This window comes from Barbus barbus (assembly GCF_936440315.1).
Source record: "Barbus barbus genome assembly, chromosome: 12".
NCBI lineage: Eukaryota > Metazoa > Chordata > Actinopteri > Cypriniformes > Cyprinidae > Barbus > Barbus barbus.
Genome location: NC_136740.1, coordinates 19,577,607 through 19,602,103, shown reverse-complemented (window position 1 = coordinate 19,602,103; position 24,497 = coordinate 19,577,607). Strand labels below are relative to the sequence as shown.

At 37.7% G+C, this 24,497-nt stretch overlaps 3 protein-coding genes across 5 annotated transcripts; 1 reads left to right on the top strand and 2 right to left on the bottom strand.

Annotated features, from left to right (window-relative positions):
- Positions 1–2,879: 2,879 nt before the first annotated feature.
- Positions 2,880–5,604, bottom strand: LOC306878196 (induced myeloid leukemia cell differentiation protein Mcl-1 homolog). The gene is made up of 3 exons (XM_079430386.1): positions 4,754–5,604; positions 4,271–4,521; positions 2,880–4,161 (listed from the first exon to the last, which is right to left on the bottom strand). Exons 1-3 carry the CDS (start codon positions 5,124–5,126, stop codon positions 4,045–4,047), a joined length of 741 nt encoding a protein of 246 aa, XP_079286512.1. The 5' UTR covers positions 5,127–5,604; the 3' UTR covers positions 2,880–4,044.
- Positions 5,605–5,746: 142 nt separating this feature from the next.
- Positions 5,747–11,547, bottom strand: LOC306878083 (alpha-endosulfine-like). 2 transcript variants are annotated; one of them, XM_079430186.1, is made up of 3 exons: positions 11,355–11,547; positions 8,842–8,964; positions 5,747–8,686 (listed from the first exon to the last, which is right to left on the bottom strand). In XM_079430186.1, exons 1-3 carry the CDS (start codon positions 11,409–11,411, stop codon positions 8,513–8,515), a joined length of 354 nt encoding a protein of 117 aa, XP_079286312.1. In that variant the 5' UTR covers positions 11,412–11,547; the 3' UTR covers positions 5,747–8,512. The 2 variants fall into 2 exon arrangements, with proteins under 2 accessions (XP_079286312.1, XP_079286313.1); XM_079430187.1 differs by having other exon boundaries at positions 5,933–8,686; positions 8,842–8,955; positions 11,355–11,524.
- Positions 11,184–17,635, top strand: LOC306878082 (HORMA domain-containing protein 1-like). 2 transcript variants are annotated; one of them, XM_079430185.1, is made up of 16 exons: positions 11,184–11,915; positions 12,399–12,447; positions 12,581–12,631; positions 12,782–12,926; positions 13,003–13,063; positions 13,147–13,183; positions 13,320–13,340; positions 13,509–13,535; positions 13,658–13,725; positions 13,923–14,074; positions 15,502–15,659; positions 15,750–15,839; positions 15,935–15,986; positions 16,097–16,164; positions 16,263–16,343; positions 16,600–17,635. In XM_079430185.1, exons 3-16 carry the CDS (start codon positions 12,599–12,601, stop codon positions 16,684–16,686), a joined length of 1,080 nt encoding a protein of 359 aa, XP_079286311.1. In that variant the 5' UTR covers positions 11,184–11,915; positions 12,399–12,447; positions 12,581–12,598; the 3' UTR covers positions 16,687–17,635. The 2 variants fall into 2 exon arrangements, with proteins under 2 accessions (XP_079286311.1, XP_079286310.1); XM_079430184.1 differs by lacking the exon at positions 11,184–11,915 and having other exon boundaries at positions 12,279–12,447.
- The last annotated feature ends 6,862 nt before the right edge of the window (positions 17,636–24,497 follow it).

Sequence of the window (24,497 nt, the reverse complement as noted above, 5' to 3'; positions counted from 1 at the left end):
TAGTCCTTCATGTCCGCTGCGATCTCAAAACTCTGACCATTTGATAATACCTAGAATATCAAAATCAACTGCGGGCAGGAGATCGTTTTCCTATTTAGCACCCAAACTCTGGAACAATCTACCTAACACTGTTCGGGAAGCAGACACACTCTGTCAGTTTAAATCTAGATTAAAGACCCATCTCTTTAACCTGGCTTACACATAATACACTATCGCATTTCTATAATTCAAATCCGTTGAAGGATTGTTAGGCTGCATTAATTAGGTTAACCGGAACCGGGAACACTTCCCAAAACACCTGATGTACTTGTTACATTGTTAGAAGAATGGCATCTACGTTAATATTAGTCTGTTTCTTTCTTATTCCGAGGTCACCGTAGCCACCCAGATCCAGACTGTATCCAGATCAGATGGTGGATCAGCACCTAGAGATGACCTCTACAGCCAGGACACCTGAGCCCCAGAGACTGTTCCCCAGTGAAGACCCTGTCTCCAAAACGGCCATCGGGACAAGACCACAGGAACCAGGTGAGTCCTTTGCACAATCTGATTCTGCTTTAGCCTAGATTTAAACTGCTGATTTTGTCTGGCCAGAGGAGAATGACACTATTTTGACAAACTATTTCCCCGTCTAAATACTGTAAAGCTGATATAAAGCCACCCAGCTTTATATCAAGCCGATGTAAATCTGCTTTGACACAATTTGCATTGTTAAAATCGCTATACAAATAATATTGACTTGACTTGAATAAATGATCGAGCAGGGCCACCAGCACTATTTCTATCACTTTATGAAGTTTAATTTAAGTTATTTTTAAAAGCTTTAGAGCCTACAACTGCAAAAACACTGGCCAAGCAAATCAATCTATCACAAATGAATGGCTTTTAACCTCTCACTACAGATATCTGTTGTGTGATACTTTAAAAAAACAAAATAATAGAACAATCCATGGACTACCATAGAAAAAGATTGTACAGATTAGTACGTGTTGTCACATGGCTTTACCTGTATTCAACTGAGTTTAACAGCCATGTGCCGCCTGGCTCAGGTAACCACAGCAGGTGCTGCCACAGTGAGCTGGAGGATCAGGTGAGGCCCTGTGTGTGTCATTACCACAGTCCTCATTAGACCCCACGGATGGCCTGTAACCAGACACAAAGCCAATCTGAGCAAACAAGAACGCTCACACAAATATTGTCATGCTTAGCCAGAAAAACCAATACAGACTTCTTCCTAATGAAGGACTAAACTGTGTTCTGTCAGGAGATTCTTTTGCAAATCAGCTTGAAATAAATAAATGCTGTATGTTTTGATAAGCAAACTTCCGGCTTAAAGAGTTAAAGGGGTAGCGCCCAAAAGTAAAATTCTGTCATCACTGCTTCTGTCATATTTGAAAGTCTTTCACAAAACAAGATATTTTGAAAAATGTCTCAGTGTGCTTTTATGAAAAAAAAATGAAAAAAAAAGGACTAATGGTGATTTGGCCTCATTGACTTTCGTTGTATGAAAAAAAAAATGAAACATTCTTCAAAATATCTTCCTTTTGTGTACTACAGTAGAAATTCACACAGGAACCAAATGACGGTGAGTAAATGACAACATAACATTCATTTTTGGGTGAACTGTCCCTTCAGGGCATTCATTTAGCTTTTTTATAGCATTAAGTTGTCAAATGTGGGAATGCTAATGAAACAAACTGTTTAAGACCCACAAAAACTATTTCTACCATTCGACACAGCATTGAGCACAAGTGTCATGAACCATGATGCATACAATGTGTCTCAAATACATCTCTTCCTATAAGCCTATACAGGCTGTATTCCTATTTAATAGACTGGACCATCACTGGAGTCCCACTGCCTTGCTCATGGTTCATGACATTTCCTTCTTTAACTGGCCTTTCCTTATCAAGGGTATGAGATACACACATGTAAAGTAAAGTAAGTAAAGTAAAGTAAAGTCGTGACGTATTGTGACCCATACTCGAAATTGGTGCTCTGCATTTAACCCATCCAAGTGCACACACACAGCAGTGAATAGTGAACAAATGCACACACACACACACACACACCGTGAACACACACCCGGAGCAGTGGGCAGCCATGCTGCGGCGCCCGGGGAGCAGTTGGGGGTTCGGTGCCTTGCTCAAGGGCACCTCAGTCGTGGTATTGAGGGTGGAGAGAGCGCTGGACATTCACTCCCCCCACCTACAATTCCTGCCGGCCGGGGACTCGAACTCGCAACCTTTCGAATACGAGTCCGACTCTCTAACCATTAGGCCACGACTTCCCACCACATGCAAAGTATTTAAGATATTTCCAGAATTTCAATGGATTATGAATTGCCATTCTACTATGGAAACATTTCCTGTGACCTCTTATAGACCGTGGATGTCCTTCACTAAGGAATTGGACAATACCACGTAAGCCACTAACATCTGATTTCATTCACAGTGATTTCAGCCAGAATTTTTTTTTAAACAATTTAAACTGCTGAGGTTTCTTCAAGCCACATGAGATTTTAAAACTCTGGCCATTCAGCATTAAAAAGTGACTCACTGTATGAAAGCATAGAGTCAGTAAAGTAAATCACGCAAACCATGTGACAGTCATGATGTTAACCAACATTATGTTAACAAGCATTACTTCCACATTAGAAATCAAGCCAAACTGGCTACATCCAGCAGCTTCAGGCAAAAAGTACAGCAAACAAAGAGATTGAGATATCAATTGATGAACGTCCTCTGTATAAGGAACACAATGACAAATACTGAGGTCATATTTACGTCATGCTTCCTGCAACACATTCAGCAACAGGAAAGGAATTCATATTTTGTGCTATTATTTGTTTCTCAGAATAAAATAATTTAAGACAGATTATAGGTGACAAAATAAAAATATATTTTGAGTCAAGATTACAGCCAGGATACTCAGTCGTACAGATAAACATAGACATCAGTGGCTGGAAGGTTTGGTTACAAACCCTTTATGGCAAAAGCTAGAAAGATGGCAAGGGGTTTGTATATGAAATATTAATATGCTTGGGTCCTACAGTTGGTACAGTGTGATACATGAATTCCCCCCTTGAATGGTGTCCACATACATCAATGAGTTTCTTTGTGACTCTGACAAACTTCCTAAAATATTTCCATAGTACAGTGCAACTTTTTCAGAAGGCCACAATAACAGTGAATGAGAACATGCATAGAAATTGTCATCTCTTTAATTTACACAAATCTGCTAGAATAACACTTACAGACGAAAAGCTAGAAAACCGTTGAAGCTACAAATGATTAGCTAAATAAAGCACATACAGTTTGTACTTCACCTAGCCACACATTTAATGGTGGTGAGAGATTAAGAATATTAAAACAAGGTTTAATTTGCAGTTTAGAAAACCGTATTCACAGAAAAAGATCAATGACCATGACTTCTTCTCAAACTTCAGTTTATCCAAAAAGTCAATCTGCAGGCAATGAAAACATTTAGCAGCCTTGTGGTTAGCTATCATAGTCCTAAGCTTAGGACTCAAAAACAGAACCACCATAAGCTTTTAGATAAAAGCTTTAAAGCTTTCGTGTCAGCTAAAGCCAGCACCTGAAGTCAAGTAGATACATGTGCACTATAATCGCAAAAGAATATTTCTTAAAGAGTGACATTGTGAAGGTGTTGTGCTAAAATGGCTAATTACACAATTTTAAAATCGGTAGCAACAAATAGTTGTGAAATTTAATGTACGGCTTTTTCAAAATTCCTAATTTAGCCAAGTATATCTCTGGCATACAGAACACTGCTGGATGGGTAATGACAATTTAGCATGTGATGCTTGTGTAAACTGCACACAAAAACTGGCATTGAAAGGGTTACCTGCACAACAATTGAGATCGGAATAGCTGAACATTTTAAATTGTACTTTAATAAAAAAAATAGTTTTCAATTTGAACCCGTTTTTATATACACTTGAAATCCAAAAAAGACAAAAAAAAAAAAAAGTGTTCACTTGGAGTCCTTTTTGTTTTTCAATATCTGTCAGTCAATTTGGATTCACCGCATCAAATAAGCAAGTGTAGCTCCGAATGTTGCCACACTACCGATGGCCATCAATGCGTTTCTCACAGTTGCCTCTGTATCCGGGACATGAAAAAAATCCACAAAGCCATCCTAAGGAGAAAAAAAAAATTTACATACAAGTTGAGGACAAGTTACAAAAAAAAGGAAAACTCAGAATAAGAGCACATGCAGTCCTGTAATGGGGACTGCAAACACTCACCCATGCTTTGTTTTTGAGCAGCCAGTCCCGTTGGTCTGTGAGAAGATAGGAAGAGATCTCTTCCACCACCAGACTCACAGACTCACACACTCCTCTATCATTCTGATGCTTGCATACCATAGCCCCAAAAGTCAGCAAGCTGGCAATGCGACCCCAGTTTGTGATGCCATCGCTGAAGAGTTCTGTTGCCACAGTCTTGACAAAACTCACATCTTCCCCTTTCTGCTCCAGATTTAGCTGTGCAATCATACCTGAAAGATTGAAACGTTAAAGGCTACTGCGGACTCATAAATGTAGCAATACTTGGCATGAAGTGGCGCAGCCTGCCAGGCCAGGTGCATGTGTTGAGGGTGAGGCTGCCACAAGACTCTTTAACAATATTTGCCCTGCTCTTATCAACCCATAAACATTATGAAACAAAGCGAAATGGAAGCCGTAGAGCGCTACTTGCAAAAAGGAAGCAAGTCCTTGTGAAATTATTACCTTTGTAAACCAGTTCGTGCTTCACCGCGAGACTGTCCACGACCCGCTTCATCGTAGACAGAACCTGCTTTTTTCCACTTTTAGAATGAGGGAGTCCTGTAAAGCTTTTAAAGAAAATGTCCATAATCTCTCGCGTGTCCATTTCCAGGGCGGAGTAGATGGAGGTGTTATCTATTTCCTCGGAGTCCGTCTCAGGCGAGGATGGTACCGAGCCCTGGAGACAGTTCCCTATGAACTGGTTTTGGGCTTTCATTTCTGGCATGACCAGTGGCTTGCTATCAAACCTGCTCGAGCTGTCGTTGACATTAAGAGCTGCTATTCCAATGCATGGCCAAAAGCCGTTGTCCTTTGAAACTTTACTCCCTGGGAACATTTTCGCTAATTCACATTAATGCTTTTAATCCAATTTATCAACTACGTATTTGGTATGAAACGACGTCCTTCGAAATGAAAACTACACTCAAATCTACTACATTTCACTTTTGCAAGGCGGAAGCGTTTGGGACAAGCTTGCACTGTGTATTTATAAATTAGATGGGCGGGACTTTGTTGTTGACCAATCATTGACGAAACACGTACAGAACCAGAAAGTGCTGCTCTTTCGAAACGTTTGTTACGGTTGGGTACATCTTGTTCTGCACGTAAAATGCGCACCGCATTAGTGTAAATTCCCCAAATCTGTCTCAGTGAGAAGGTTTACATTCTCTTCGTAAAACGGCACCGGGTTTGCATCAGCAGAGGCAATAGTAGGCTATTTAAATTCGTTAAAATGTTTCACAACTAGGTGTTTGGTAGGATTAACGACCAATTCAGTTTATGAACGACCAGCGGTGTTCAAGAAAACAAGATCTGCATTCTTAAGTTTGGGTTTAAAAATTCCACCCTGTGTTTTTCTTTTCTTGGTCCGCCCATTTCAGCTTTTCAAAGAGTGTCGCTCCCTCTAGTGAGATAGTTGCAGAACAGAAAAGCAAATTGCAAGCAGCCAAAGCTTCAGATTTCTCACGGATAAGTTTTTATTTTTCAAAGAGCCCCATTTAATTTTGCAAACAAGATAGAAATGGGCACATTGGCAACTAGTAGACACGATTTACTTGCACTATAATATAAGTTTTTAATATCACAAAAGTACACATATGGACGTTTTTGTTAGAAAAAATAAAAAGTACCACTCAGTGGTTTTGTTATTAATGTAAAACTTTATTTGAAGTTCAGACATCGCTCCAGTATTCATTTTAAACATCTTATCTTTAATGCGTGATTTGCCATCCTTCCATGTAAATATAATTGTTAGAGACCAGATGACTCTGGAAATCCACTTTCAAACACAAAGTAATTCAAGTAAAACATCTGAAACTGAAAGAATATATAAATGGGGCACAAAAATAAAACAATTAAACACTAAAAGCTCCATAAAGTATGCAAAGAATACATCTTTGTGTGTCTAATAGAGAGCACCTTAAGTTGTAGTTTTAGAGTTAATATGTAGTTACCATGAATATCACTTTGCAGTATAGTGGAAAGGTATTCAGTGCAGATTTGTCCAAATTTAATCCAATCAATTAAAAAGTTGTCTTTAATTACAATACAAGCATCCTTATCCCCAATATTTACATTTTTCCCACTAGAATTGATTATTCTTGTCAATATTATATTCTTGTCAATATTTTGCATCAAAAAGCAGAGAGATTCAGACACAATATTAACAAATAAAACAAACTTGGTGTATATTGGAAAGACAACTGATACACATAATGCAAGACAAAATGCACAAATATGACACCAGATGCACAGTTTGACTATTTACAATTTGGCTGCAGCACAAAATAAGATTATCTCCTAGCATTGTGCAATAACGCATTCCTCAAAGGAAACATTGTACATCCACACATACCATCAAGTGACAAAAACTAAGTGCAAGACCATCACATTTCCCTGATGTATTGCCAACTGCCACCAGCACCTCAACTATACATGAAAAAACATTCAATCCCTTACATGTAATTCACCTTTTAGTGAGATTTACATAGTGATAGTACAGTAATTTTGTTTTTGCCAAGAATAACATGTTAACTTCACATGGCTAAACACATTTTCTTTTAAATCTTCAGGCCACATGTAGGCGAGTATGTGGTTTTAGAAGGGGCAACTTGATTAGACTATGCAAATCCTGACTTAGACACCTGGATTGACTGCCTAGGTTGAGTCTAGATTTGCTCTGTAAAGTATCTATCCTCATTCTAGGACTCTGTAAGGAGTGTACAAAGTCTTACAGCCTGGAATAACAAAGTTACCAATGATTACAACAGCCCTGCACAGACTTCTTCAGACTTTGAAGAAGCTACAGAGGTTAATCGATACATGCCCTCTGAAGAAGGACACTTTGCTAAATGATGAGAAAATTGAGGAAACATGGGTTACAGGATATAATATTCCCTAAAGTCATTTGTATAACTGATGTTGGTTTGAAGACCGATAATACGCTGCATGTCAAAGCAATCTATGGGTACTGTTTTTCAATACTTTTTATGTTTAAATGTGTAACTTTGTCCAGGTTTAAGCAGAGAATTTTACTGTTTAGATCTAAAATATTTTACAAATATTGAACCAAAGGTGCTGCTTTATTCTGCAAATTTCCTTCCGCATCTCATTCCTCAGAAAACACAAAGATATTTAGGATCAAATCGACTAATTTTGTTAAAATGGACAGGATGATTACATCGTCATTATCTGAGATGATCAAAGGGGTCATGTGCTTCACACTACATATGCGTTGAATATCACAAAATATCGCACATTAATCCCATTAATAAATACACTGCTGTGAGTGTACATAAAGCTGAATGACTCCAGATGCCCAAATGATTTAACACATATAGCCACTACTTTCTATGAACATACTTTATCTTTTAACGCATGCTTTGTGCAATGACAAGATCATTTTCTTAAGCCCCTCTTGTTGTCGTGCCACATTCAAAGACCATTTCTGCTCTTGGCTATTATCAGTGAATTACAACATTCTCTGTTTACAACCAAAAGCTGCGATTACAATAATCTAATCAGCCTGATTGGAAGCGCTTGCTCAGATCCTACCATGGAAGGTGAAGGCTGAGAATAGTAAAACAATCCAGTCATAAGCAGCCGTTATTTGGTTCAACTGAGACATATTTAGAGAGCGAGAGGTAGAAAAGCGGTAGAAGGCTACACAGCTACCGGCCACTCTTTACCAAAATTGCTCTTACTATTTGTTCACTGACTTTTTCAAAGAAATTCTCATAAAACATTAATTTATTTGTCATTCTGAATGATAAAGAGGGCTGCCAATGTATATCTGGGGCCAATGGCTGTCAAGTATTATCTATATAGAAAACAATGCCTTTTAAAACAATCTTAACTCATTTTCAAATTATTTGACCCTTTTAAAAGCATCTTTTGAACAGCATTTTATGAAGTCTTCTGGGTTTTGTTCATAATATCACTGATGTACAGGGTACACAGAGTAAAGTGCATCATGCGCCACCGGGGCCTGAAGTACCAAGGGTTTAGTTTATTCCTACTCTATGTGGGACACTGAAGAGGGTAACAGAGCTGGGTTGGTTAGACCTACTGAAGTGAAACGAAAATGACAGCAAAACTCTACACCCAAATGAAAACAAATAAAACGAAATAAGTTGATAACCAGTCTTGATGAAGCTGGTCTGGCGGGGCTGGGGAGGTATTAGAAGTTTGGTAAGAGGGTTTATTCAAAACCTATGGGTGACGTTAGCCTGCCAGTTTACTTGTAACCAATGAGGACTTTCTCTGCGGAAGGTCTTGAGGGGTTGGAATGTGATCCCCGGTGACGATGTTCTTGTCTGGATCGGCTGCGGCAGGCAACTGTTTGTTCTTCATCTTTGCCTTGGCCATGTTGTAATCTCCTGAGTCAAAATACTTTTGCTGGAGACAAGTAAAAAAGCTTTGAAATTTTATGAAATAATAAAAGGTATTGTTTGTTTTGGCTATGTTGTAAACACCTGGAACTTCAAAAAATCTGTATGAATGGATGCCTTTAAAACATGCTTTTTTTCAGTTGTTGAAATTTTAAAACGTACCCCTTTTTGCAGTCTCTTCATCAGGAAGTCAGAACCACCCGGCTTTTGACCCATGTTTGGATACTTCGCTTTCAATTTGGCCTCCTCTGTCCGCACTGGATTTGAGTTTGTGTCCTGGGATTCCTGAAAAACATTTACATTTAGTCATTTGGCAGACACTTTACATTTATTGTAATATGTAGTTATTAGATATTAGTAAATTCTTTATTCTTAGTGTAAAATTCTCATATGCACAGTGCTTTCCAAAAGTTTGGGCTTAGTATGTTCTTTTTAATGTTTCTGAAAGAAGTCTCTTATGCTTATCAAAGCTGTTTTTATTTGTTCAAAAATACAGTATACATTATTACAACTTAAAATAACACTTTTCTATTGCGATATTCTATTCTTGTGATCTTAAAGCTGAATTTTCAGCAGCAATTACTTCAGTCTGCAGTGTCACATGATCGTTCTAATATGTTGATTTGGTGCTCAATTAACATTAATTGTCATCACTGTTAAAAACAGTTGTGCTGCTTATTTTTGTAGAAAAACCATGATACATTTTTGATACATTTCAGGAATCTTTGATGAATGGAAAGTTCAAAAGAACAGCATTTATTTGAAACAGATTTTTTGTAACAATGTAAAAGTGTTTACTGTCACTTGATCAGTTACTGAATCCTTGCCGTTTAAAAGTTTTTTTTAAGGTATGAAATTATTTGTAATTAGTTTATGTAAACAATCTTTATAAAACAGAAAAAGTAGTTTGCTTATATTTAGTCTTACTACCATGACTATAAAGAGGAAGAAGTAACAAACTAATAATCAACACTCAGCTAATAAATCTCACACCAACAATATAATAACACAACAATAAAACAAATCTCCTTTCATCATGTTATTGTTCCTCGAGTAATTCCCAAAAGGTGTGGTCATTAATCACATTCCAGGGCAAGGTACAGCAGGACTGTTTAGCTTGGCATTAAATTCCCAGGTGTTTTCTGACTTCACTTTTCGATAAGGAAACTACATTTTGGGTTCAATCTGAATGTCTGGAAATTCTGTCATTCAAGTTTAGAATATTTGTAAAAATCTTCACATTTTGGTCTCGTTGTGGTGTGAGATGAGATAATTGTTTTGAACAGTAAAACAGCCAAATTGGTCTTCAGGTCTTACACGGGACAGCAAAACATAAGATTACAGAAGGCTACAGAAAGACAAATATTTGAGGACCTCAGTTGTTTGGTTGCATTTTGAGTCATCCTCCGTTTTGCACTAAGCTGAGGAATCATGTGTTTAGACTGAGGCCTGGATTGTAAACAACAAAAAAGCAGCCTTTAAAAAAGACTAATGATATAGAATACAGTATAGATGTTTAAGCATGCTTCCATTATGACTTGAGATAAAGACCATTTTTGCAAATGACTAGACCGTGTGCCAACAAGGGGCAGATCTTTAAATCTTGTTGCGCTTGCTAAAAGACATAAATTTGCATGCAATTGTAGCAGAAAGCAGTCTGCAGAAAAACAGGTTTGTAAATCATCTCAACACAGTAACTAATTCTACATGCTACACCCTAGGAGTCTCCGTGAGTCAAAAATAATTAATAAAACAGCATTTTAAAACCTAAACAGTTTCCAATTAATTTATTCAACACTAAGGACCCAAGAGATAGCATTTTATTTTTCCCCCATGATATTGATCAAAGATTTTTGATCAGGTCTAAAAAGCAAAAAAGTATTTTTTATTTTTTTTACAAGTATTTTTTCCTCCACTGATAGCAATTTCCACACATAGTTTGGCATTAATAAACACAAAAGACCTGAAGAAGAAACACTCTTCTGATTAAGTCCAATATGCTGATTCACTAGGATCTATAACAAGTCATTTATGAGCTGCTATAGTATATTCAGCAGCACCTGGAAAAAGCGCAAACGATGCTATAATATTCCCCTCAGTCAAAACTACTCTTAAAAACGGCAAGTAAGTTACTTGGGACTTGTGGTCGTGTCCTGAATCTAATTTTCTCACGTATACATGCCATTTTAGCACAATATTGTCAATACTGTGTTTTCTATGAAGGTCTTAAATAAACTGAGCGTGGCTTGTTCAAATAAATAAAGATTAGAAACTGGTTATCATAGTTTGGCTTGACAACTTTATGCGGAAACATGAAAAATGGGCGCCCCAGTTATTTTCGTTCATACTGACACCATCAGGTTAAAATAGGCGTGACAAAGTCTAAAGTGACAGAATGAACCAATCAAACCCTGTTATTTCGTGACGTCGGAGCTCCCTGACCAATCAAAAGGAGGCTCATGCTTAAGAAATGCTCGTCTATCACCTTGTTCAACTCAGGTGACAGCTCAGAAACCAAATTGCAAATAGCCTGAGATATTTCTGTGTTAAATGTGTCACTGAGCAAGAAGCAAGCAGCCATTTTAATATAACAGTATTTAGGCGTAATGACATTATAGTGGATGAAACTGACAGAGACCGCACCGAGCGAGGCGCAGCCCGAGTCTAATCCTCACCTGAATCTCGTCCATCTGCTCCGAATGCGTCTCCGTGTCCTGGTTATCTGATGACATGGCTGCTCGGCGTTTGTTGAGCAATTAATAAACGTGTCTGAGTGTAAATTTCGCTGTCTATTCGCGGCCGATCTGGTCCACCCACGGTGTTCAGTATCAAAATGGCGTTCGCTGCAGTGACGTCACTTTGGAGGACGGTCTAGCAGCGGAAGAGCCAATAGGAATCTGGTTTGATGTTTGACTGACAGCAGAATCAGCCAGTAGATTTCCAACAGTCTCATCAAAATAGAAAACTGACCAATGGTAGGCTACAATGCCTTTGCGAGCTCACGCAATAATAAACATATGGGGCAATTTAAACTGTTAAATAGTATTAGAATCTTCAGGAGACGTTGATAAAAATTCTCAATAAAGGACAGGTTTTTAATATGGATCAAGCCTTAATTGACTTCATTTAGAATTCATCAGTTATGCAGTGAAGTTTAAATAAGTACATCTGCAATCCCCTACCCCAAATGTATTATATTTTCCCACTGTGTTCAAGACTGGCATAACTTACCTGAGGTAAGAATTTAGTAATTTTAACAATGCGCTGATGATAAAAATACTGTATTTTAAAAAATGTTTTGTCTCCATTTCTAAGATTTTAGTTTTTTTATCCTTTCTTGTCACAAACCGTCAAACTTTATAACAATTTTTATGTCAATACACAAAAACAATTGACAAAATATATTTTAAAAAAAGGGAAAGAAAAATAAACGGTACCCTATGTGATGCTTTTCTATATTCAAAATGGCATAATTTTATTTTTGTATTAACTTTTCATAAGCCCTTGTGTGCTTGTTTATATGGTACTTACACATAATTAGACAATAAATAAAAGAGAAGTCGAATTTTGTTGTTATCCTACTGTTAACATTTCGACAGCTCTCTTCTTTTCGGCATGACGTCAGCAGGAGCTGTGGATGGCGCGCGAGAGTGACTGACGGTTAAAAGTCGGTTGAGATGGACTAACGTAATTATCGTATATTTGCCATTATTTTACAGTTTAACCGTCCGCCAGAATCACTGAGAATTTTACTGTCAACTTTATCTGGTAAGATAATTATATTGTTTACATATTTATGTGCTTTTGAGTGACTGCAGCATTTGTTCGAATACCAAAGACAGTAACGTAACATTAACGTTAACTGAAAATCGCTCATTATATTTGCTTATGCTAATTTTAGGGGTTTGTTCGAGTCATCATGGCTTGTGAACAGAAATTGCGCCCTGTTCAGGTAAGGATTTGTTTTGTTTTTTCACATTTAGCACAATACCAGGTAAGTTACTGTGTGACGCTAATTTACCTTTAGTTTGTCCAGGCTTTTGCTAGCCTTTCCATTAGCTGTATATTTAACAGTATGTTTCTTACTGAATGTGTTTTTCAGAGCTGTCAGATGCTGCCTGGTGTGGTGTCCACCGAACAACAGTCACTGGTGCTTGTGAAGAAACTTTTAGCCATTGCTGTCTCAAGCATCACTTATCTCAGAGGTCTTTTCCCAGAAAAGGCCTATGGACACAAATATGTCGGAGGTAAAAGCGATACATTAGAGTGGTACAGGTAACAGAAATCCTGATCAGCTTCATTTTTTTTTATTTTTTTTCACAGAGCTGAAAGTCCTAATACTGCGAGAGCATAGCTGTCCTGGTGCTCAGCAGATTGTACAGTGGTAATGTTTCCTGAATAAAAGTACATACATCATTTGGAAGTATAATATGCTGTTTGGAGAGTATCTTACCTCTACTATTTCAGGTTGCAGGGATGTTTTGATGCACTTCAAAAAAGATACGTAAGTCTGTGCTTTTGCCCTCTTCTGTATTTTTGTAGATTTTTATTATGGGTAATAACTAGTTTATTAACCAGAAATATACTGATCATCACTCTCAGTAACCTTTTGACCTTTTGCATCTGCTTTACTTTATCAGCTGCGCATGGTTCTTCTATCAGTGAGTATTAACTAATGGATTTGAAAACAAACAGTAATGAATTTAAAACTACACTTTGCATGCAGAAGTATAATATTATAATATATAGTATATACGTATAAAACTATAATATCTTCTGTATCTTATAATAATATTTTTTAAATTAAAATGTTACTTTTTTACTTGTAGGTTTACTGTGATCCAGACAATCCACAGGTGATCAGACACCATACTTGAATGTTACTTAATGTTTGAATATGATACAATAATTATGAAATCAGTGCATGAAAACCTTGTTTATTTAAGACTTTGAATTTCCATTTTTACTTTTGTTGTAGAAAGTGACCGAATGCTACCAGTTTAAAATCAAGTACACAGAGAATGGACCTCAGATGGACTTTGAGAGGTGGCCTATCTGTCTGAGAAGTTATCAAAACTAGTTTATGGATTACAACCACTTACTATGTTCAGCCCAAAATACATAACTTGTATTTGTATAGAATGTTCTAATAACATTTATTATTAATAATTATTTACTACCATGAATTTGCATATTGACTATATTAATGTTGCACTTCTGAAAATAAATGTCCGTATTTCCAGCAAAAATGGGCAGAGTGAGAGTAAAATCACCTGTGACAACACCCAGAAGTCCAGTATGCTGCTGGTGCGCAAACTTTACATGCTGATGCAACATCTCGGCCCGCTACCTGACAACATCTGCCTCAACATGAAACTCTTCTACTATGATGAGGGTAAATTTACACTTGCTTTGTGACACAGGCAGTTTAATTTATAGTTTTTTTCTAGTATGTGATTATTTAAGTTATTGTGGTTCACTCAATATTTATTTGAGTTATTTAAAATCATTAGATACATTGCAGATCATTGCAGATCAGAGATGCACAAACAAGGGCCTGTGGCTCAAATTTGATGCACGATGACCTTTAATTTGACCTGCCATATCATATCAGGATAAAATTCCATTGAAACATATTTAGCATTTCTAATTTATCTTTTTAACATTTTTCATTTTGACATTCCAATATAGAGAATATAAGTTAATTTGGTTAAATAAAATGAATATAATACAGTTGGTTATGGATGCAGTATTTATTTTATCATATCTACTTACTTTTAAGTAGGGATGCACGATATTATCGGACTGATATCGGAATCGACCGATAATGGCTTTAAATGTAAATATCGGCATCGGCCTGATATGAAAAATTATGCCTTTATGTCTTGCCGATAAGAGGAATGGGTCAACTCACATGTGCTCAGGGTGTGCTAGTGATTAGATCACGTCAGCAGTGAGGCTCATTCTTGAAGCAAAGTTTTGTCTTGAATGAGGATTAGATTGACTGTTTTGGATCGCTGCATTTAATCTGTGAAAGCATGTATGCGTTTGGTGTGTGAAAAACAGTGATCGCTCGTGCAGCCTCCCCCAGATCCTCACGCCTGTTCAGTAGGGAGATTTAATCTGTAGGGGACGCTGTTGGCCTACTTCTAATTAAATTAAAAGTAAAATAGCCTACATAAATAACATTTAGACTGTGTTTCTGATTAACTAAAGCAGTAATTGATGTCATAAAATAATGAGTATGATTTGATTTAAAGGTCAGAAGCTATAGCTTACATGAAAAAAAATCACTAACATGACACTTGTAAATTAAATAATTTTATATATACTGATTTATGCATTAATGTATAACATGTTTCATTTTTTAAACAAATCATGAGCTCTAAAATATTTTCAGAATTTTTACAGCTCTTTTGTTTTAGACTATCTACAAATGTTAAATCTTAAAATAAAATGTTAGGATTAACACTGCATCTTTCTGGGGGAAAAAATGCAGCTATTGATATAGTTTATTTATAGTTATTTTCAAAGCATCAATGTACTGTTAAAAAACCTTCATTTTTTCTATTTAATTCTAATAAATAAGTTCTTGTTAAAAACTAACCAAAATTAAAAAATATTTTGCTTATAATTTCTGCACAGGAGAGACTTGGTGTTGTTTCCAAACAAAAGGAAATATATCGATTTCAATGAGTTGAAAAATCCAATATCGCGCATCCCTACTTTTAAGAATTTAGCTTTTCATCGCAAAATGTTTAGTGACCTCTGCGCTGGTATCAATACTGTGTTATTCAGAGTCAGTGTGTATTTGTGTTTCAGTGACCCCTCAGGAGTATCAGCCACCTGGCTTCAAAGACGATGACAACGAGACGCTGTTGTTCGAGAGGGAACCAGTAAATCTGACCATGGGAGAGGTGGTCACACCTTTTCATAGCCTCAGAATGAATGTCACCACTGAGCAAAAGAGACTTGAAACGGTGAGATAAAGAAGCTAGACATCTGTCTGCAAGAAAATATAAATTCAATGATGTAAAGCAGTGATAAATGTCTTTCATGTGCGTGAACAGTTTGATGAAGAGGAGGTAGTATGCGTGAGTACAAAATGGTCTTTGAACATGTTTGAGGATGGAGTGATGTCTGAGACCTCAGTTCAGCAGGTTAATAATTTGCAGATATTTTCTCATTTCCTTTTCTGCCTTACCTTTACAAAATGTGAGGATGAATCTCAAAAGATGGATGTTTTTGCTTGCAGGAGTGTATAACAAAGGAGAATGTCATCACTGATGCAGGCATTGAATACTCAGGTGAATATTAGACTCTGCTTTGCCAGTTTAATGAGATCAGCATGAATCTAAATTAAGTAAAATGCAACCAACTCTCAGCAACTATTGCTCATTGTCTGTCTCATTTACAGAAACTCAGGAAAATTTACAACAGGGTCACAGAAGTAACAAGGAGGATCTAAACCTAACAAATGCAAAGGTAGAGCTACACAATTCACCACACACACAAGTAAATTACCAGTCTGCTGGTAATTGGATGAGAGGAAGTTGTTTTAAATTATGTGATGCATGTTTTAGATGGACAGTCTGGTAAAGAAAACTGCTGACCTTAAGGTGGATGCAAGGAAGACCAGGAGCGGACGCATCTTTGACCCTCAGGTAGGAAATACACTGCCCATGGCCCATATCTGTATCTTGTCATGTTGGTTGGATTTTTATCACATCTTCTCCCAGTATAATCACTGGAATTTTGTGAACAGTTTTAAAATACAATGTGTCATTCTGATGACTCTATCATGCAATCCGAGCCAGGAAAAATTGTAAAGTAAACAAATGAGTCACATAAAAACAGGCTTTTCAAGTGTTCTGGTTAACTGTAATTTACCATAACTAAACACTTCCTCTGTCTCTGCAGATCTCTCAGTTAGAGTTCCCGCTAAGCCAAGATCCCCAGCCATCAGCCCCGAAGAGGCGCAAAGTCAGTGTACCTAAAGAACCTTGACTTGTATACTCACAGTATTTCTAATACAGTCACACAACAGCATACTGACACATGCTGTTTATTTGGGTTTTTTTAGAATAATTTAGTTGCAGAAATGCATTGTTAACATGTTGTATGGTTCAAGGGAATGTGAAAACATGAGGAGTGCACAAATACATTTTGTATTTTGTTATTTATGTTAGTTTTCTATCAGATGAATTTGAAATAGTTATATTTTGCTTTCAGTGCCAGGAAATGTTAGTAGCATTGCAAGATTTAGTCAATACAGCTACAGTACGGTGTACAGATGTAATGAGTCCACTAGATGGCAGCATGCACTGTGCCTGATTTTTTGTATTACAACAGTGATTCCAATAAAATAACATGAAGTTTTCTGTAGTAAAGCAGACAGTTTTATGGATGTACTTGAACCTGAGTGATATAATTGAATGAATAATGAGTTTTAGAGTTTATGTCTAGAGAAGTACAGATATTAGACTACAGATATTTGAACAGGAAACTAGATTTGGCTTTGTTTTCTGATGCTGATCTGTACAGCTAAGCAACATAGCATTTTCCAGTGTGATTGGTGATATCGGTGAGTTGTTTACATATATATAAAAATGAATCTACAAAAGCATTAGCAGCAAATGTAGGCTGTAAAGTCAAAGCCTGAATCTTTCTGTATAGTTGCACCTGCTGACAGTCAGCTGTCAACGATCAGCTGTTTAAAATAGGAGAGTTTTATTATTACTTGTAAATATATTTTTATTTTTAAAATCTTTCATCTAATTGAAAAAAATACATAGCAATGGTTGTTTTGCAACCATAAAGAATAGAATAGAATTCCATTGTAACAATAGTATTTGGTAGTCCCTGTTTACAGCAGCATTCACTTTATCTAGTTCCAAAATATTTGTTGGCTCATTGCCTGAGTGTTCTAAGAAGTTGGCTAGAGACAAAAGCATCTAAAAAAAAAAACCGACTCCAGATATGCAGTTTCAGGCTCGGCTGTAAAACACTGTGTTTTGAATTTGATTTGTCACTGATCAGAAACCACAGAAGTCCCTTTGCCCATTCACACAAGAGCTTTTGGTATTGACATCAGAGTTTTGACCATTTAGCATCTTCTCCGCCTAGTTTACAGCAGCTGCTAGTAGCCATGTATTAACTCACATTGATGACGCAAACATATCTCAATTTGGACCTGAAAGTACAATGCTAAAAGAGACCTGTGGGGGGAGGGGGAGGGTAGTGGAGTGGAGTGGAGTTAGTACCAAGCAATCGAACCAAGTTAGCTGCTGTCAGGCTGTGTATCTATGTGTGGGGGGTGATATCACCCCTCAGGGCTTCAGAGAGGGGGGGCTTCGGACATTTAGCAGGGGTCTGTTATACCCTGACCTTGCCAGAAGTGTAGAAAATGTTTTGCTGCTGATTAGCCATTCTTCAGCTTGGCTAAACTTTTAGTGCAATTAAATTTTTTGCTGTTGTAAAGAAGGCCAACAAAAATACTTAAAAGTTTTCATTGTAATAAAAATTCAGAAGATAGTTTCAGTTTAATTCAACTTAATACACACAGTATGTAGTCGGTGATAGTATTGTTTTTCCTTTGTTAATTCTCTAATCTAAAGTGTTTATAAGAGTTTCATTTAAATAACAAGACCAAGTCCAAATAGACCACACTCTCCCAGAAAAAAAGGAACAATGCGGTTGCTGGGTCTGTACCCTAAGTTACATCTTTATACCTTATTTACCCCTTAATAGTACATATTAGTACTTTTAAAAAGTTCATAGTAGTATGTGTACATATTAGTACCTTTTGAAAGCTGAGAAACCACATATGAACTAAAATTGCACCTTTATCTATGACCAAATAAAAAAGCATAGGATTTTTTCGAGTGGCTTCCATTTTTACCGTATTGATTAGTATCCAAAACATGAAATAAAATGTGTCACGATCAAGCTGAATTCATGCTTGGCATCTCTCAACGTGACAGAGTGTTTTACACGTGTGTTCCCTCTGAAATAGCAGTACCGTACACTTGACCTTGGGCTGGATGTATGTGCCTGTGAGCTGCGGACCATCACTCCTGTCAATGGAGTGTGTGTCTGACCTTGGGCTGTAGTTATGGACTTGGCACTGACTAATTTCAGTGCTGGACTTCATATCGACACTGCAATCGCTAATATGTTGGATGATAAATAACTATTGACTGTGAAGTGAATGGAGCTCCTGGACAGGACAGAGTGGCTCGCTAACGTCGACCTCAAATTGAATACAGAAACTGGCCACCCCATAGATCCAGGACCAGTGTTATCTGTCTTACATTTGACTAGAAACAGCATTTAAAAAACAAAACTGATTTTGGGTCAGTACCTATTTTTCACCTTTTTTTGTTATGAAGGATTTCATCTGTAGTCTAGATGTTTAGGTAGATAATCAATAACTTCTGTTATAAAAATAAAAAAATATATATTTTTAATAATTGATATGCTGATCATTTAAAAATAGTAATTTAATAAATTATTAAAAATAATGTTACGAAAATGAAAATTCTGTCATTTATTCAAACTCATGTTGGCTTTCTTTCAAACATCATTAGATCCCATTGACCTTTATTGTATGGACAATTTTTTTAAATATCTTCTTTTGTGTCCACAGAAGAAAGAAAGTCATACAGGTTTGGATCGACCTGAGGTAAATACCAGAATTTAAATTTTTGGTTGAACTCTCTTTAAATGTTAAAAGTGGTTATGTAAACATTTGGCACCTAAATTTACACTATTTACCCAAATGTGATCAACATCGACTATGATTAATCTGAGCGCTTTGAAAACAAAGCGAACCCAATGAGAAACCGCTCTTTAAACAAAATGTAGGCGAGCAAAATCTTATATCGGTGAGCCAAGAATAAAAAAAAATAAACTATTCTGACAAATCTCAAGAATCCTGAATCACGAATCAAGACACAGCTCATATTAGGATGCAGTGTGCACGTCTGCTCCATAAAGTTTTGAAGTGTGCTGCCAAGTTCACTGCAGGCTCTCACTCTCACAACATATGCCGAGTGCTTGAGGCAGTGAAAACTTTCCCTCCATCCTCTCTCCCACATGCCCGGCCCCACCGCGCCTGACTTCTGCCCCGGTAGCTGCTGTGCCTCTCCGAGTGGATGGGTTTTCATCTCGCAGGGATGCGAGGGCAGCCACTCCGCTCCCCCTCACACTCCATCCCCGCGGAGCACGGATTTACATTTGTACCGCTGCACAGAGCTCAGTACTGCAGGCGAGCAGCCAAATCCATGCAGCACTGAAACACAAAAACAGCTTGAGCGACTTCAGTTGAGTCTCTAGCGATCAAGGACTCCTCAGACTGGCATGACGGAAGTTTATGCATGTAAAAAAAATTATCAGTGAACAACGTTCTTAGGAAATATATGGAGCTGGTTTTGCTTTAATGCACAGTATTAATGGTATGAATGTAGGCAATGCAAAAGCTTTTTTTTTGCAATTTTAGCGAAATTATTAGAATGCTCTCTTAGTCTATATATAATTAATAATATAAAACAAATTTTATACGTTCACTCAAGAAGTCAAACCTCTCAGTAATTCTTCTTAAACTCACACTAGGGTGTTGGTGGGGAGGACAGAGGCAAAAAGAAAGATGTAACCGACATCTCAATCATTTGAGTAATTTTTCTGAGCAGTGGCCATAAGCAAGGATAGGGCCTTTGTCCTAGACTGGCTTTCATTTCCAGCACTGCAGGAATTGTGATGGCTGTGCCTCGGGGCAACAGAGGCACCTTAAGGAGCCCCACCTTTAAATCCAGTGCGCTGTGACTCCAACCGTGACCCCTAGCTGGAGGGATCCCTCAGGCCAGATTTAAACGAGCTCCCGCAGGTCCTTCTCCGTGCCTCGCTGTCCTTCACAAGCTCTTGCTGAACCGGAGCAGCCTGGTCTTCCTGACCGTTCTGATTTGTGTAACAGTCAAAGTAATGGCTGGACTAAACGGCCTCACATTAGGTAAATGGCGTATGGCTGTTCGCATATGCAGAGCGGGAGATGTGCGGAAAAATCAGATATGATATTTTCTGTGCTGGGGAAAACGAATTCTGTGTGGGCTGCAGTAAAGCACATAAGCGAATAACACAGGCAAAGTGTCATGATGGCTGTCTATTGTTTTTAAAAGTGTGCCTCGGTTCAAGAAGGAAGTGATTTTTTTTCTTCGCATTTGTGACAAAATAGATCCAGCTGTCTTTTTACCATTGTTTCAGGCTTCTTCCTTTTCTTTTTGCTTCCCTCTCACTATCATTACCACTATTATGGAAGCCATGAGGGAAGCAAGGCAAAAGAGGCATACAATATCAGGTATTGATCCACACCCATCACCACACAGAGAAAAAACGTGGGTTCAGGGGCTGCACAATTCAGACTGGACAGTGCGATCGATAGGATGCTCTATCAGCCGTTGCCATAGCAACTCACAGAGCAAGGACAGAGCCCCGACGTTTATTTACACCTGTCTTCTACTCCCTGCCACCTTGTGCTAGTCCCTGGCAGCTTGTGCCAGTTTAAGTGCCACCCATAAACGTCATACACTGTTATACCTATTACCTATTGTATTTATGATTGTTTTTTTTTGTCATAGTGCAATTTGCATTTGCTTCCCCAAAAAGCGTTTGGATTTTGTAGATGTACACAATATCTGTGTCTCAATGGTCACTGTTTGTCTGCGTTCTTTGCACAAGTGTAGGGGTCTTTACTTTGCGTTGACCCCAATTTGCAGGTCAAGTAAACATGTTCAATGCTGCAGCCGTTGACTTGACGAGGTCATAAAAGAGAGCCGGAGAAGAACAGGCTACGGCTTTTTTCAATGAGCGCATGAGTGAGCAAAACACTGCAACAAAGAGCGGATCAGACAATTTAACACTAGAAGCCAGCCAACTTAACACAAGAATCCTCTTAGGTGCAGTCTATGTGAATATGGATCGCATTCAAAGAATTCAAATGGTTAAACAAGTCATTAAATAGAACATTAGTTCATTTTTACAGTAAAGTGAAATAATGTGCTTAGTGAAGCTGATGTATAGTAATCAGCCTATACTATTATTTAATAAAAAAAAAAAGGTTCCAAAAAAGTTTTTTTTTTTTGCAGTGATGCCAAAGAAGAAATATTTTGGGTTCCCCAAAGAATCTTTCAGTGAACAATAGTTAAAAAGAACAGTTTTTTTCTTAGTACTTAGTGTAAAGATCATTTTAATTTAAAAAGCCTTTTTCCACTATTAAAAACAAACAACCAAAAAAAAAAAAAAAAAACCTTGGTTCCATGGATGTTCAACGTTCTTTTTTATAACCATCAATGCCAAAAAATAATGTTTGTTTTTAAGAGGCACGATGGAGCATTGGAAGAAATCTACATCTCTAAAAATGGTTAAAATGATTATAAATAGGGATGTTTGGCTATTTTTTGGGGGGCCAAAATTAAAATTATGCATTTTGTTAAAATAAATGAAAAATAAAACACTAAAGACTAATATTTATGACTTTAAATGCTAAATTTAAGTATATTATAATCATTATAATTTAGGCATATTTGTATTTTATATTATAATGAAAATTGGATTGTTCATTTCAGGATTCACTAAAGATTACTTTTAACAGTGTTATTAAATTATTGTTATTAAAGATTAACTTTCAGTGAAAAAAAAGGAAAAAATAAAAAAAAAATAGAAAAATAGGAGAAACGAGCATGAACAATTACATGTCCAATATCAAAAACACAGGGGGAAAAAAACCCCCACTAAAATCAACCAAAAAACTATATATTGTCTATTCCTAGTTATATAAATATAGTCTTGACGCCATAACGCCATTGTGTTATGGGCGTCCTGAGTTCAAGTCCCAGCTCAAGGACCTTTCCTGATCCCGTCCCCCTCTCTCTCCCACTTCGCTTCCTGTCTGCTATTCACTGTCCTATCATAATAAAGGCAAAACACCCCAAAAAAAGTATATATATATTCTGAGAAACTATAGACTCAAAGGCTTTCATTCACTTAGAATGTGTGTTTTGAGTTGTGATTGAAGGGTACCAGCACACCAAGATCTTTCGGCTCTGCTGTTTGTGTGTGTGTGTGTGTTTAAGTTTGTAAGCATTAGCATTACCGAGGCCATTTTGCAACTCCCTATTGCAGTGCTAGGAATTGAGGTGAGCCCCATAACCTCACACACATGCACAGCTCTGACCGTCAACGCTCTCCCTACCCCCTTCAATCAATGGTAGTTTCATGTGGCCTCTCAGCCCTGCAGTGACGTGTGTGTGTGTGTGAGTGACCTATTGATTTATCGACTGTCTGGCTCAGCCCGGCCCATGGTACTGGACAGCTTGGAGCTGTGGATCATTGGACCTGCGGTTGCTGGGGTACTTTAGCCAAAGTAGCCGCAATGCTAAATGACACAGGTTTGCCGCCAGGTGATAGATTCTGTCACAGTGCTTAAAAGAAAATGAAATCCAAGGTGGAAATCAGGTGGCCAGCTAAAGTGGGTCATTGCTAACTTGCTAATTGTCTCTCTGTGGGGTCTATGTGTGCCAGACCTGCTTCTTTTTTTTCTTGGTTCCAATTGTTCTCATCAACACTAGGCTATTAAGCTTTTCTCTCGCTCACATGTACCCACACACACTAGGACACCCCCTGAGGAGGCAGGAGAGTGGCGAGTGTCCAGCTGTCCTCCACCCCACCCCATCTCAGCCTTTTCACTGGTCAGTGTAGGCAGATTGAGGGGGCCTAAGGGTGTGCGCGTATATGTGTGTTTGGGGAGGTGCCATTAGCACAGAACTAGTAGCAGCTGGCCTGAAAGAAGGGATTGAGTGTCACTGACCTGGCCATAGTGTCCAGCTGAGGGTCACTGCTCTGCCCTCCTTCGGGCACGTGCTGACCAACCATCTGTGTGTGTGTGTACAGAACGGCCTTTTCTTTTTGAATGGAGTGACAGTTGTCTAATCTCAAACTTGTTTGTGAGCAGCTGGGCTGTTTGGCCTTCAAAAAATGTCTGTGAAGCAATACTAGGGTCATCTTTTAGAAGGAAACATTAAGGTCTGTTTCCACCAGGGAGGATAACAATAACTTTACTTGCATCCACACCAGCAGATGATAACATTCTGTTTATTATAATCTCTGCAATTACAGAGATTATGTTGACTGCAACTTTGAATGCTCTAGAAATTCTCATTGGCTGTCAATAGCTATGTTTCCATCTACCTATTGTATGTGCATTTTGGTATATCGCATAAAAATGCTGGATGGAAACTCCAAGATGCACATAAATTCTAAAAATGTGCATAAAAAACTTATGCGCTCAACTAAGTAGGATACATTTTTTATCCTGTAAAAAAACGTACATAAACTATGATGGAAACACTTTTACCGAATAAATTCCTTAATGTGCTCCAAAAAAGACATGTGACTTTGCGATGGTACAGCATAAAACTGGACCATCCAACGGACCAATCTCATTGCACAGCATCTGAAATGCTAGTTTTGTCATTCTAAAATGCTTGAGCAAAGTTTCGTCAAAGTGCTTCGTTATAATTAACTCCCAGAACTGTGTTCCCAAATAGCAGGCTCCAAAAATAAGATAACATGACCGCACTTCGTCTGCGTGCTCTGAAGCTCGTAATTTATCGAATACAAAAATGATTATAGACAGTGCCTTTTCCTATTGCAGCAAATTTAATCTTTCTTCGTGATATTTAGCGCAAGTTAATCAGGAAGTGACGATTTAGTTCTCTTCAACTCACTGGATGGAAACAGTGCTTCATTTGCAAATGTTTTATGTA